Raw genomic sequence first — 14,251 nt, 5'->3', positions numbered from 1 at the left:
ATTTACTAACCCATCCCTCCACTTCCTCATCTCGGTCACTTATAAAAATCACAAAGAGTAGGGGTCCCAGAAAAGATCCCTGAGGCACACCACTGGTCACCGGCCTCCATGCAGAATATGACCCGTCTACAACCACTCTTTGCCTTCTGTGGGCAAGCCAGTTCTGGATCCACAAAGCAATGTCCCCTTGGATCCCGTGCCTCCTTACTTTCTCATAAATCCTTGCATGGGGTACCTTGTCAAATGCCTTGCGAAAATCCATATACACTACATCTACTTTTCTACCTTCATCAAAGTGTTTAGTCACATCAAAAAATTCAGCCAGGTTCATAAGGCATGACCTCCTTTCACACATCCATGTCAACTATTCCTAATCATATTATGCCTCTCCAAATGTTCCATAAATCCTGACTCTCAGGATCATCTCCATCAACTTACTAACCACTGAGGCAAGACTCACTGGTCTATAATTTCCCATTCCCTCTCTTTAATAATGGAACAACATCCGCAACCCTCCAATCCTCCAGAACCTCTCCCAACCACATTGATTATGCAAAGATCATCACCAGAGGCTCAGCAATCTCCTCCCCCACCTTCCATAGTAGCCTGGGGTACATCTCATCCAGTCCTGTTGACTTATCCAACTTGATGCTTTCCAAAAGGTCCAGCACATCCTCTTTTAATATCTAAATGCTCAAGCTTTTCAGTCTGCTGTAAGATCTTTTTCTGTAGTGAATACAGAACTAAAGTATTCATTAAGTACCTCTGCTGTTTCCTCCAGTTCCATACATACTTTCCCACTGTCACACTTGATGGGTCCTATTCTTTCACATCTTATCCTCTTGCTCTTCACATACTTGCAGAATGCTTTGGGTTTTCCTTAATTCTGCCCGCCAAGGCCTTCTCATGGCCCCTTCTGGCTCTCCTAATTTATTTCTTAAGCTCCTTCCTGCTAGCCTTATAATCTTCTGGATCTCTATCAATACCTAGTTTTTTGAACCTTTTGTAAGCTCTTCTTTCCTTCTTGACTAGATTTACAACAGCCTTTGTACACCACAGTTCCTGTACCCTACCATCCTTTCCCTGTCTCAGCTTAGTTCCCTAAGCAGAGCTCCATGCAAATAACCCCTGAACGTTTGCCACATTTCTTCCGTACATTTCCCTGAGAACATCTGTTCCCAATTTATGTTTCCAAGTTCATTCTTGTTAGCCTCATATTTCCCCTTACTCAAATTAAATGCTTTCCTATCTTGTCTGTTCCTATCCCTCTGTAATGCTATTGTAAAGGAGACAGAATTGTGATCACGATCTCCAAAATGGTCTCCCACTGGGAGACCTGACACCTGACCAGGTTCATTTCCCAATACCAGATCAAGTACAACCTCTCCTCTTGTAGGCTTATGTACATATTGTGTCAAGAAACCTTGAACACACCTAACAAACTCCACCCCATCTAAACCTCTCACTCTAGGGACCTGCCAATCGATATTTGGGAAATTAAAATCTCCCACCACGACAACCCAGTTATAGAACAATACAGCACAGGCCCTTCAGCCCACAATGTTGTGCTGACCCTTAAACCCTGCCTCCCATATAACCCTCCACCTTAAATTCCTCCATATACCTGTCCAGTAGTCTCTTAAATTTCACTAGTGTATCTGCCTCCACCACTGACTCAGGCAGTGCATTCCACGCACCAACCATTCTCTGAGTGAAAAACCTTCCTCTGCAACTTGTCCCTGTTAGGTCGTCCCCACCAACAGTATCCAAAACGGTATACTTATTATTGATGGGAACGGCCACAGGGGTGCTCTGCTCATTCTGTCTATTCCCCTTCCCTCTCCTGACAGTCACCCAACTACCTGACTCCTAGGGGTGACCATCTCCCTGAAACTCCTGTCTATTTCTGCCTCTGCCTCCCAAATGATCTGAAGTTCATCCAGCTCCAGTTCCCTAACTTGGTTTGTCAGGAGCTGCAGCTGGATGCACCTTTTGCAGATGTAGTCATTGCCGACTTCTCACATACTGCAAATGGAGCACTTGACTGCCCTAACTGCTGCCTCCATTACCTACTCCCAAGCTAATTAGATTAATTAAAGAAGCTTATCCGGCCTTACCTGAATGGGAGCAAGCTCGTCCTCAGCCTCTCGAGCCAAAGCCTTCCTACTCTGTCTCCCACTACTCCGTTGCCTGCTCCTCCAATGCCCGCTCCGTTAATCTGCTCGCTTTTTAAACTCTTCTGCTGTCTCATGGGCTGACTTACACGTGCTTGCACAGTCGTGCCCCATTCAAACTGCCGAAGAAATTATTATAACACCTTTGCAGAATCTGTCTCCCTATTTGCTCCTCGATGTCCCTGTTACTATTGGGAGGTCTATAAAAAACACCCAGTAGAGTTATTGACCCCTTCCTGTTCCTAACTTCCACCCATAGAGACTCCACAGACAATCCCTCCATGACTTCCTCCTTTTCTGCAGTCGTGACACTGTCTCTGATCAACAGTGCCACGCCCCCACCTCTTTTGCCTCCCTCACTGTCCTTTCTGAAACATTTAAAGTCTGGCACTTGAAGTAACTATTCCTTCCCCTGAGCTGTCCAAGTTCCTGTAATGGCCACGACATCATAGCTCCAAGTACTGATCCACGCTCCAAGCTCATCTGCTTTGTTCATAATACTCCTTGGATTAAAATAGACACATCTCAAACCATCGGTCTGAGCGCGTCCCTTCTCTATCAACTGCCTATCCTCCCTCTCGCCCTGTCTCCAAGCTTTCTCTATTTGTGAGCCAATCACCTCTTCCTCCATCTCTTCAGTTTGGTTCTCACCCCCCACCCCCAGCAATCCTTGTTTAAGCTCTGCCCAATAACCTTAGCAAACTTGCCCGCCAGGATATTGGTCCCCCGAGATTCAAGTGCAACCCATCCTTTTTGTCACTCCTGCCCCAGAAGTGGTCCCAATGATCCAGAAATCTGAATCCCTGCCCCCTGCTCCAATTCCTCAGTCACACATTTATCCTCCACCTCACTCTATTCCTGTACTGACTGTCACGTGGCACAGGCTGTAATCCCGAGATTACTACCTTTGAGGACCTGCTTCTCAAGTTCCTTCCTAACTCCCTGTAGTCTGTTTTCAGGACTTCCTCCCTTTTCCTACCTATGTTGTTGGTACCAATATGTACCACGATCTCCAGCTGTTCCCCTTCCCACTTCAGGATACCTTGGATGTGATCAGAAACATCCTGGAGCCTGGCACCTGGGAGGTAAACTACCATCCGAGTTTCTTTCCTGCATCCACAGAATTGCCTATCTGACCTCCTAACTATCACTGCTAGTCCCCTATCGCTGCTGCCTTCCTCTTTCCTACCTTTCTGAGCCACAGGGCCAGACTCTGTACCAGAAGCATGGCCACTGTTGCTTCCCCCAGGTAGGCTGTTCCTTCCCCCAATAGTACTCAAGCAGAAGTACTTATTGTCCAAGGGTACAGCCACAGGGGTGCTCTCTAGCCTCTGACTCCTGCCCTTCCCTCTCCTGACTGTTACTCACTTCTCTGTCTCCCGAGGCCCCGGTGTGACTACCTGCATATAGCTCCTATCTATCACCTCCTCACTTTCCTTGACCAGATGAAGGTCATCGAGCTGCATCTCCAATTCCCTAACACTGTCCCTAAGGAGCTGCAGCTCGGTGCACCTGGCGCAGATGTGGCCGTCCGGGAGGCTGGGAGTCTCCAGGACTTCTCACATCTGACACGAGCACATAACACCAGCCTCACACACATCCTTCCTGTCTGTATTCTACACAAGATAACCTACCTCACCTCCACCCTTTATCACCGAAGCCCCGTTGAGCCAAAGCCTTCCTACTCTGTCTACGTTTAATCTGTTGCCCACTCCTCTGACACCCACTCTATAAAGCTGTCTCATTTTAAACTCTTCTCACTGGCTGACATCCATACACTTGCGCAGTTGTGCCCCGATCAAACTGCTGAAGAAATAACCATCTCCTTTTACAATCTTCTCGCTGTTCACACTGGCTGATGTCCACGTGCTTGTGCAGTCATGCCCTGGTCAAACTGCTGAGGAAATAACCTCTTGAAGAGTAAAGTCATGAATTAAACACAGATCGTCAGAGGATGTCTAACTATGCTGCATAAAGGCTTGGCAATAGCAACTTTGAATGTTATCCTCCTCTTCATTATTTTTCATACAGAGCCAAGGATTAAAGCGTCTTTTAAAAATCTCCATAAACTTGGTCTCCATTTTCAACGCTCCTCATACTATGATAATTTGGATTATAATGGTTTTCCTCATTCTTGTAGTCAAAAAAATTATCAATATTCCTTCTACATTTATAACTACATTTCCACATTCATATAGCACTGTATAATCAAGAGCTTCTATTGATGCTGAGGAAATCTTGTACTTAGCTGGGGTTGTACTGGATCCACCCATGTTCCAGTGGACTTCTCATTACACCTTTTAGCCATCATGTTTTGGTACTAGATCATTGGAAGTGTGATCAGGAAACAGCACAGAAGCTGAAAGGTGCCCTGGACTTGCCCAGGTGACTGGAACAGGGCTACTGTATAACCAAGATGGAGGATGGTAAAAGATGATAGCAGATGAATTAGTCAAATTGGGAAAGACTGGATTAGCAAAAAAAAAGCAAGGGTAGAGTTGTCTTTAAATTGACATTAAGATTTTTGAATTGCCTACAGAAAAAAAAGATTGAGCTGTTCCTTCTCTTCCCTCTCTGGGTTAATTTGAAGTGAATTAATTACCACATTTAAATGTACTTGCTTTAAATACTAAAATTAACTTCCTGCAGTGACTATAATGGTTCGTTAATCTGAAAATCCAACAGTTTTTAAAAGTGAGGCTAACAGATGAAATACAAATTTGACAGCAGGGCACAATAAGCCAAACAGCCAGTTCTGTACACTTGCTGCCTTTAAGTGCACTTCTTAAATACCTGCAATATAACCCCCCCCCCCCACCCAAGAAAAAAAAACAAGCAGCTGGGAGAAAGTTAATATAATAAATCAGAAAACAAAAGCTGCTTTAGTTCTGACCTGGACATGAAAATTGATCCTTGCATTGGGATCAGTGAGAGATCTGAGTGCAGAGTCCAGAGTTCTTTAAGCTGCTGAGATAACTTAGCTGGTGCAACATCAGCATGATAAAAGTAACAGGATGTCTCACAACTGCAAAGTTTTGCACAAGTCACTGAACATAAAAGTAGTTTTATTTTGAACATCAAGATCTCGGAATCAAGCCACATTAGTGACTTGATTCAAAGCCCCTGAAGCACAGACCATTTAGACCATAAGACATAGGAGCAGGATTAGGCCATCTGACCCATCAAGTCTGCTCCACCATGGCTGATCCTTTTTTTTTTAAATCTCCTCTTCAACCCCAGATCCCTGCCTTCTCCCTGTAACCTTTGATGCCATGTCCAATCAAGAACCTATCAATCTCTGCCTTAAATACACCCAATGATTCGGCCTCCACAGCTGCATGTGGCAACAAATTCCACAAATTCACCACCCTTTGGCTAAAGAAATTTCTCCGCATCTGTTTTGAAAGGGCGCTCCTCTATCCTGAGGCTGTGCCCTCTTGTCTTAGACTCTCCCACCATGGGAAACATCCTTTCCACATGTACTGTCTAGGCCTTTCAACATTCGAAAGGTTTCAATGAGATCCCCCCCCCCCCCCCCTCATCATTCTGCATTCCAGCGAGTACAGACCCAGAACCATCAAACGTTTCTCATATGATAACCTTTCATTCCTGGAATCATCCTTGTGAACCTCCTCTGGACCCTCTCCAATGTCAGCACATCTTTTCTAAGATGAGGGGCCCAAAACTGTTCACAGTACTCAAGGTGAAGCCTCACCAGTGCCTTATAAAGCCTCAGCATCACATCCTTGCTCTTGTATTCTTGACCTCTTGAAATGAATGCTAACATGGCATTTGCCTTCCTCACCACCGACTCAACCTGCAAGTTAACTTTCAGGGTGTTCTGCACAAGGACTCCCAAGTCCCTCTGCATCTCAGATTCCTGGATTTTCTCCCTGTTTAGAAAATAGTCCACACATTTATTTCTACTACCAAATTGCATGACCATGGGAATAGAAATGGGCCATTCAACTCATTGAATCTGTTCCACTGTTACATCGTGGCTGATTTATTACCCCCTCAACCCTATTCTCCTGTGTTCTCCATTTCTGTAAAGGGCCATCAGAATGCACACCTCTGCCAGGGAATGTATCATCTGCCCACAAGCACGAGAAAGTCTTCATCTATATCTGAAAGACTAATGCAAATGAGTGGCCAATAGTTGCTGGAGGTCTCCTTTGTCACAAGGACAATTAGGGAGCAAATGGTGAAGCCCCAGGAAAAAAAACATTGTTCAATATTTAAACACAAAGACAAAACACAGAACAAGGCTAAGAAAGTTTATTACAGATTATTGGAGAGAGGACTGGGGGAGAAATGGTAGGAAAGTGAATATTTAACATTTTATTTTATAATATAGTAGATTACAGTGAGCATCAAATGGAAGGAGCACCCTGCAACAAAATAAATGTTAACTCGACTAAATACACTAATTCCCTGTTAATTTGAGAAACTATTTACAACCAGGCTGGAAATAGAGAAGCACTTTGAGCAGGATGATAGAGAACATGGAGGAATTGGAGGACATGATGGTGAACTGCTAAATCCAAAAACCAAAGTTTTAAAATTGCATCATGTGCATTGGAAACTGGTTAGACCACCCTAAGCAAAAGTAGATCAAAACCCCATTTAGTAAGTGTAAAAATATGGTGAAGAAAAGCTAGTTAATAACAGTTTGGTGAGTTCCTTTGATAGCCCACATTACCTTTGGGAGAAAAAAGACATTCTAGGAGCTTCTAAGTTGTTGTATAAACTTTTGTTCACATAAACATAAACTCAAAGAAATAAAAGGGTATAATCTTCAGTTGTTCTGCGTGGAGGCATGTTTGAAGCCCTCAGAGATGCATAATCTGGAATTTCCAATAATAACAGAAAAATTACCTGCATTTGCTGTAATACCTGCAAAACACTCTAGCTCAGGAATTTCTGTGAACAAACAATTTAAAAATCTGGAATTTTAAACTCTGTATTCACTATTTATTCCATCATATAAGCTGCTTTTTTCAAAGGAGCCAAAGAAAATCTAGAACAAATGAGAATTTCAGATGTGTACAAATTAATGCCTTTGTGAAATACCCTGAAGGTTCTACATTACTGACATATGAACTAGCTGAGTGTTTTTTAAAGTATAATATGCCATAGTTATTGGTCAACTTTATATTTTAAGTTATAAATAGAAGAGATTTTTCAGAGCAACACACAAAATGCTGGAGGAACTCTGCAGGTCAGAGAGCATCTATGAAAATGAGTAGACAATCAATGTTTTGGGCCAAGACCCTTCATCAGGACTGGAAAGGAAAGAGGAAGATGCCAGAGTAGACAGGTGGGAGGAGTGGACAACAGATAGATAGAAGGTGATAGGTGAAGCCAGCTGGATAGGAAAAGAATAGGGCTGGAGAGAAATGAATTTGATAAGAGAGTGGAACACAGGAGAAAGCAAAAAAAAGAGGGACACCAGGGGGAGGTGACAGGCGGGTGAGAAGGGCTAAGGAACCAGAGTGGGGAACAGAAGAAGAGGGGAGTTAAGGTATTTTTTACCAGAATGAGAAATTGATATTCATGCTATTAGGGTTGGAGGCTATCCAATGGAATGCAAGATGTTACTCCTCCACCCTGAGGGTGGCCTTATTGTGGGACAAGTCATTGTTAACATAGTATTTTCCAAACACTATTTGGATTGAAAATGGGAACAAGTTTCAGGCAACCAAATCATTTTATTATAAAATCATTTGTCATGCCCAAGTTGGAGCTCAGTGTCTAAAAGTACCACAAAAACCCAGTAACATTGGTACTTTGACAGAGCAAGAATTGAGGTGACTAGCAGAAAGACCAAATAGGAGATGAGAAATTTTCTATTTTGCACATGCAGATGTGATTTGGAATATAATGCATGGAAGGGTGTTGCAAACTGGTTCAAAGAACATTTATTGACAGGAAATTAGCTGAAAGAGGGAAAAGGACTTACTGGACATTTCCTTTAAAGAGATCTTCTTGATTCTACAGTTAATTTTTGCAGCAGACCTTTCAGACAATTCTTTTCTACCTCTTGTGCCACTGGAATGGCAGAGTAGTGTAGTACAGTTGTTGCCTCACTGGGCGGGAGACATCAATTCAATCCTGACCTTGTGCAGACTCCACACAGACAGCACCAATCTCCCTGTGATGACGCAGGTTGTCTCTGCCTTCCTCCTCATTGCTGTTGTTCAGTCATTTAGTTGAGTCTAGCTCTTCATGACCTCATGGACCATAGGGTTCCTAGGGTTTTCATGGCAAGATACAGAAGTAGGTTGCCAAGCCTTTCTTCCGCGCAGATACTGCTGCTGTCCAGGTTGGGAGACGGCTGGGTTTGAAGTCTAGTGCTGATGCCACTACACCACCAGCTCCTGCATCTTAAAAAAAAAATGCATGGATTGTTGCCTTAATTGGCCAGTTTAAATTTCCTCTGGTATGTAGGCAAGATTTGGGACAATAAAAGTGGTTCTAGTAGGTTTAGCATGAAGATGGAAGCTTGATAGTCAGTGTGGCTTTGATGGGCTGAAGGGTTTGTTTCTGTGCTGTATAAAGCTATGACCCTGCAACTCTAATTTCCAATTTAGAACAGCACACAAACAGCTGGAGGAACTGAGCTGGTCAGCCAGCATCTGTGGAAGGAGATGGATAGCCTGTGCGTTCTAGGTCAGGACCCTTCCTCGGGTCTTAAAGATAGTGGGGATAAAAGGGTGGAGCAAGAGCTAGCAGACTACAGGTGATGGGATGACAACACAGATTGGATTCGTCATCCCTTGTGACTACCACCTCCCAGCTTCTGCCTGACCTGATCAGTTCTTCCTGCTGCTGATCCCAGTATCTGCAGTCTTGTGTGTGCTCCCAACTTAGAAGTCTCCCTGGATATTTTGAAATAACTGCTTTGCTTCTCTCATAGTCTTCTCAAAACTCATGACCACTTTCCAAGCTTGTTTGCCTCTGATATTGAAACTGTGTGCCGTATGAACAGGGGTAGTTCACCAAGGCTAAGTTGGTGTTAAGCTCCCATACAATTGTGGGAGAGAGAAATAGAGTGCTGCTGATGACAGTATTCAACAAGGATCAATCTCCTGCAGAAAGTGACAGTATTCAACTGCATGAAGAGCTCATAAATGGAGTCAAGTTGGCTTCACTTTTCAACTGTTCTGATATAGAGGTGCGAAGGAAATATACCCAGGGAATACAAATCCATTCGTCAACTTTTATTTTTCTAAACTGTATCACAAAGAAGTTTGTTAGGCTGATGAGTATTAGAAATAGAGATGTTTAAATCTCCAGCATTACAAGTTAACTGAATGAAGGATTTCCTTCTAAACACCTGCTTCCATCAAAATTCAGACATCTGCTATGTAGTATAAACTGTACACAAAAGCAAGGCACTATACATTTCGTAGATTCACATAAAAAGTTACTTGATTTGCGCAGTTTTCCCATTACTTCATACCATAAATACACATTGTCCATAACAGTACTGAGTAGTACTGAGGGCACATCCCACTGCCCATAGTCAACAGCATGATTATCAGAATGCAAAAAAAAACACTTGCTTGTGGCATCATCTTGGTACAAGCAGCTTGTTCCAACTAGCTATTGTAATTTCTGGTTAATGCAAATGTCTTCTAAAATGAATATAATGTCATTAACAATTAAATATTTAGTCATTAAACTGTAGTCACTTTTCATGTTGTATTATATAAATATAAACTCTTTATGATTTACTATCTGCTACACACAAAGTAACACTTTACAAAATATATTGCCTTCAAGATATATAGGCAGGACATGGCTGAATAGCATCTGTTGCTCATAAGTGCATTTTGAGGTCAAATGCATATGACAGCACTATCTCAATATGTCAACACTGTTAAAACCCATAGTGCCCCCCTCAACATGCAGAAACGGATGAGATTGCCCCCAATCCCTCCCCGCCCCACAAAAAAGGCATCACTGCCCTGAATGTGCAATTTCTTTGTTTACTCTGTTCCACTGACCAAACCACAGATGTCAAAATGATCTTCTGCGAAGTCTCCATTATTAAGCATGTTGCGTTTTCCAAAAATAAAATGTTCATTCCAGCAAATTACTCAAAACAGTCCTTTTTCTTTCTTCAGCTTAACTTGTTTCCAGGAGGGTAGGACACTGAACTCTTCTCTTGTCATTTCGAGAGCTTTCTGTTAAAGGAATATATTATTGCGTTAAACTTGATTCACTTACTAGTGCAATGGTACGTATTTCCTAGATAATAAACTAGAAACCTTAAAAAGGGACAGTGAAAACAAAAATTAAACTATAAAACAAAGAACCAATCCTAACATATTGTCTGACAGATGAATAACGGGTAACTTCAGATAATTTCCCCCTTCTTCAAAAGGCAGTTTGCTCTCGTCATGATTTAAACCACAATGTTGAAGTGTGGAACTAAAACTACGTGGTTTCAAGTCCTGCCGAAGAAATAGAACATGCAGATATATGGAAACTGTTTCTCTTTCCATTGATGCTGCATGACTTGATGAGAGTTTCCAGCATTTTCTGTATTCTGCATTCTCATTCAACTCTTACAGTGCTGAGCAAGAAACCATTTGCTGGCAGAACTCAGAGGTTTGAGCAGCATCTGTGGGAGGAAAGTCATGATGGATGGTTCCAGTCAAAATCCTACATTTTGGCCACGTTGATATATCTTAACAAAAATTGAGCTAGAGTTGTTATCATAAAGTACTTAATCATAAACAAAAAATGGATCACCATATGCACAGTGAAAGTATAATTTGGTTAGTACAACCTGCACACAAAGAGTGTCCAATTGTGGGGTGGCGGGGTGAGAGATGGATCGGAGAAGGGACTCAGATGGAGAATTATATTGATCGTCAACTGAAAGCAGCCTCATCATCTGCACTTGGTTTCCCCAATATGTAGGAGATCACATCAGAATGCGGAACACTTCACTGACAGAAATGCAAGTAAGCTACTGCCAGATTTGGAAAGGGCTGTTTATGCCCTCGAATGGTGAAAAGCCACTAAGTAAAAGGGCAGATGCTGAACGTCCTGAGACTGCATGGGGCAAGTGTTGTGAGAAGGATGGTTGGTATGGATGGAAAAGTGAACCAGGAGGAAATAGAGACTCCTTATATAGTCAGATCTCAACTAGCCTCACTGCATTTCCTTTTACTGGTTAATGGCTGGAACACAAGCTGATTATAAAAAAAAAGGATTTCAACCATGAAAAATTCATATAGCAAGTTACATAAGATGGAATCGCTGAGGCCTTGTTGAGACTGAGTTATCTAAGAAAAAGATTAGTTGTTCTTAACACTCCCTTAAAACTCGACCAGTTGAAACAATCTTTCCTGGTTTGTCCATAACCATGTCCTCCAGATGTCACTCAACCTGCTCACCTCCAGGCAGACTCAGACACTTCCACTCTTCCCATGCTCATCACTCTCCCCGCTTCTATTTCTGCATTCTTTTCCCGGCTCTGTTAACAACCCTCTCTCTTCCTTTCTCTTACTCAACCAACAATCTCCATTTTCTTTCACTATCTTGCTCCTTATTTCTGTTCCCCCCCCACCCTCCCCTTCTCAACAGCCAAATCAGTGGCTTCAGTCCCATGATCCCCAGTCAGCCGACACCATGGCCTAACTCCTGTGAGAACATCTTTGGCATGCAGTCACTGCAAAAGCTTAGCTCACAATACTGTTTGCTTATCCCTTTGCACTTACCCATCTACTACTCCTAGAAATTCCTGCAAAGTTTTTGGTGGATATAAATTTATATTTAATACTGTTTAAAGATTCTAAGCTCCACAACCAATGTTAAGTACATCATATGGCTGATTCACATTCCAATGGCCATTTAGTTAACTCAAGTTGTGAGAAACAAATCATTAGGAAGAGAAATTACTGAACTGATGCAGCACCAAGAATATTGAATGAATCACTAAGTACAAATTTGAAATTAGACAACATTTGGAACTGTACATACACACTGCCTTGCGAAAGCATTCCGCTCCCACTACTTTCACATTTGACAGTCTCATTTTCTAAATTTAAAATATATTCACATTTTTTGAGCTAATCTACAAAACACTGTGCATCATGTCAAATCAAAAGGGAATTTCCAAAACTTGTCAGCAATTTACTAAAAATTTAAAACCAAAATTGAGGCTGAAAAGTAACCATCCCCTTTGCAATTACTACACTAACATTCCTCCCTTGCGATACATACATTACCTTACCTAGATTTGTTGATGTGTGGATCACCTGTTTTTAATGAATTCAAAACAATAAATACCCATTCTCTCTGTAAGGCCTAACAGTATGGTAGATTTTCAACAGAACAAACCAAAATGAAGACAAAAGAGCATTCAAGACAAGTCAAGCAAATGATAATAGCGAAGCACAACTCTGGGGAAGAGCACAAGGCGCTGAACATACCCCAGAGCTCAGTGAAAAAGTGGAAAATGTATGAAACCACAGCCACACTGCTTAGGTCAGGCCACCCCTCTAAACTTAATCGCTGGAGAAGAATGGCACTTGTCACAGAGGCTACTGTGACACCAACAGTTGCTGAGTCAGCTGCAGGTCAGTAACTGCACCCAGAGATGAAGTTCATGGCTTCACAATGCCCAAGGCGTTGCACAAAAAGGGTGTTTATGGAAGAATGGCAATGAAGAAGCCCTGGCCAAAAAAAAAAAGCATATCCTTGCCTGTAAAGACTTTGCAAACTGTCACTTAGAGATGCTATAAAGATGAGGAAGGTCGTCTAGTGCTTGGATGAGACTAAAGTGGAACGTTTTGGCCTCAACGCTAAGTGGTACATGTGGTGTAAATCTAATACTGCACATCAGTCAGGTAACACCATCCCTACTGTAAAGTATGGTGGAGGTAACATCATTCTATGGGAATGCTTTTCAACAGCAGGGACTGGAAATCTGGTCAGGATTGATGGGAAGATAAATGCGGCTAAATACAGAGATCCTGGATCAAAACCCTGCTAGCCTTGGCCAAAAAGCTTACACTGGGAAGGAAGTTTGTCTTTCAGCAGGACAACTGCCAGAGCAACCATGGAGTGGCTTCAAATGAAGAAAGTTGATGTCCTTGAGTGGCTCAGCCAGAGTCCTGACCTTAACCTGACTGAACATCTCTGGCAAAACCTCAAGTTTGCTGTCCTCTGCCACTCCCCAACTAACCTGGCACAGCTTGAGCAATTTTGCAATTGCAAATGGGCAAATCTTACTCCAATCATGTTGTGCAAAGCCAACAGAGAGTTATCCAAAAAGACTTCTGGCTGTAGTATCTGTGAGAGGTGGTTCAACTAAATACTGAGCAAACGGGGTTGAACACTTTTGAAATGCTGACATTTCAGTTTTTGAATTTTTAGTTTTCATGGTTAACAATTTTACCTGTTTTCTGGGGGGGGGGGCTCTACAGTGAAAAAGGAGCTTGTGATTCACAAATAAAAAATCTCAGTTAAATTGGTCAAAATCCCTGGTTGTTTTAAGTTACAGAGAAAGGAAGGATTGGAGAGAACAAAGGGAATGTACACAGACCAAGCAAACTTAAGAGATGCAAGTGGTGTCATAGAGGAGAGGATGGTGAAGGCTTGTTAATTATAGATGATCTGAAGACAGCACAAGAAGAGGGGAAATGAATGCTGTCATAGCACCATGCTGGAACTAGGAGATGCTGAGAAATTAGAAATAAAAGAGACTGCCAGAAATACCAGCCACTCAAGCACATATGGGGAAGAAAATTGAATAAAGGTTATAGCTTGATGATCTTACGTCAGAACTGACTGATTCTGACAAACAGAAATGACTAGTTGTCTGAATTTTTTGAATTTATATTGGGCTTTATTGCAGGAGGGCTGGTGATCAGCAGGGGAATGGGTTAGATAAATAAAGCTTCAGGCAATTTAAAAGGATCACCCTTAGAGACTGGAAGGAGGTGTTCTACAAAGTGATCATCAAATCAACTTCTCCTGTCAGGATGAGATGACATTTTGACCACTTTCCCTGCCTTGGTGATTTAAATGCTCGTCTAGATACATTATGGGAGTAA

At 42.3% G+C, this 14,251-nt stretch overlaps 1 protein-coding gene across 12 annotated transcripts in view; it reads right to left on the bottom strand.

Annotated features, from left to right (window-relative positions):
- Window positions 1–9,382: 9,382 nt before the first annotated feature.
- The window catches only part of svila (supervillin a), a 261,547-nt gene continuing 256,678 nt past the window's right edge, over window positions 9,383–14,251 (bottom strand). For all 12 annotated transcript variants that reach the window (XM_073054765.1, XM_073054768.1, XM_073054766.1 and 9 more), the window contains one exon: window positions 9,383–10,366. In XM_073054765.1, coding sequence (XP_072910866.1) covers window positions 10,280–10,366 — 87 coding nt within the window. In that variant the 3' untranslated portion in view covers window positions 9,383–10,279. The remainder of the gene's footprint in view (window positions 10,367–14,251) is intronic.

This window comes from Hemitrygon akajei, chromosome 8, assembly GCF_048418815.1.
Source record: "Hemitrygon akajei chromosome 8, sHemAka1.3, whole genome shotgun sequence".
Lineage (NCBI taxonomy): Eukaryota > Metazoa > Chordata > Chondrichthyes > Myliobatiformes > Dasyatidae > Hemitrygon > Hemitrygon akajei.
This window is presented reverse-complemented; position numbering and strand designations above follow the sequence as displayed.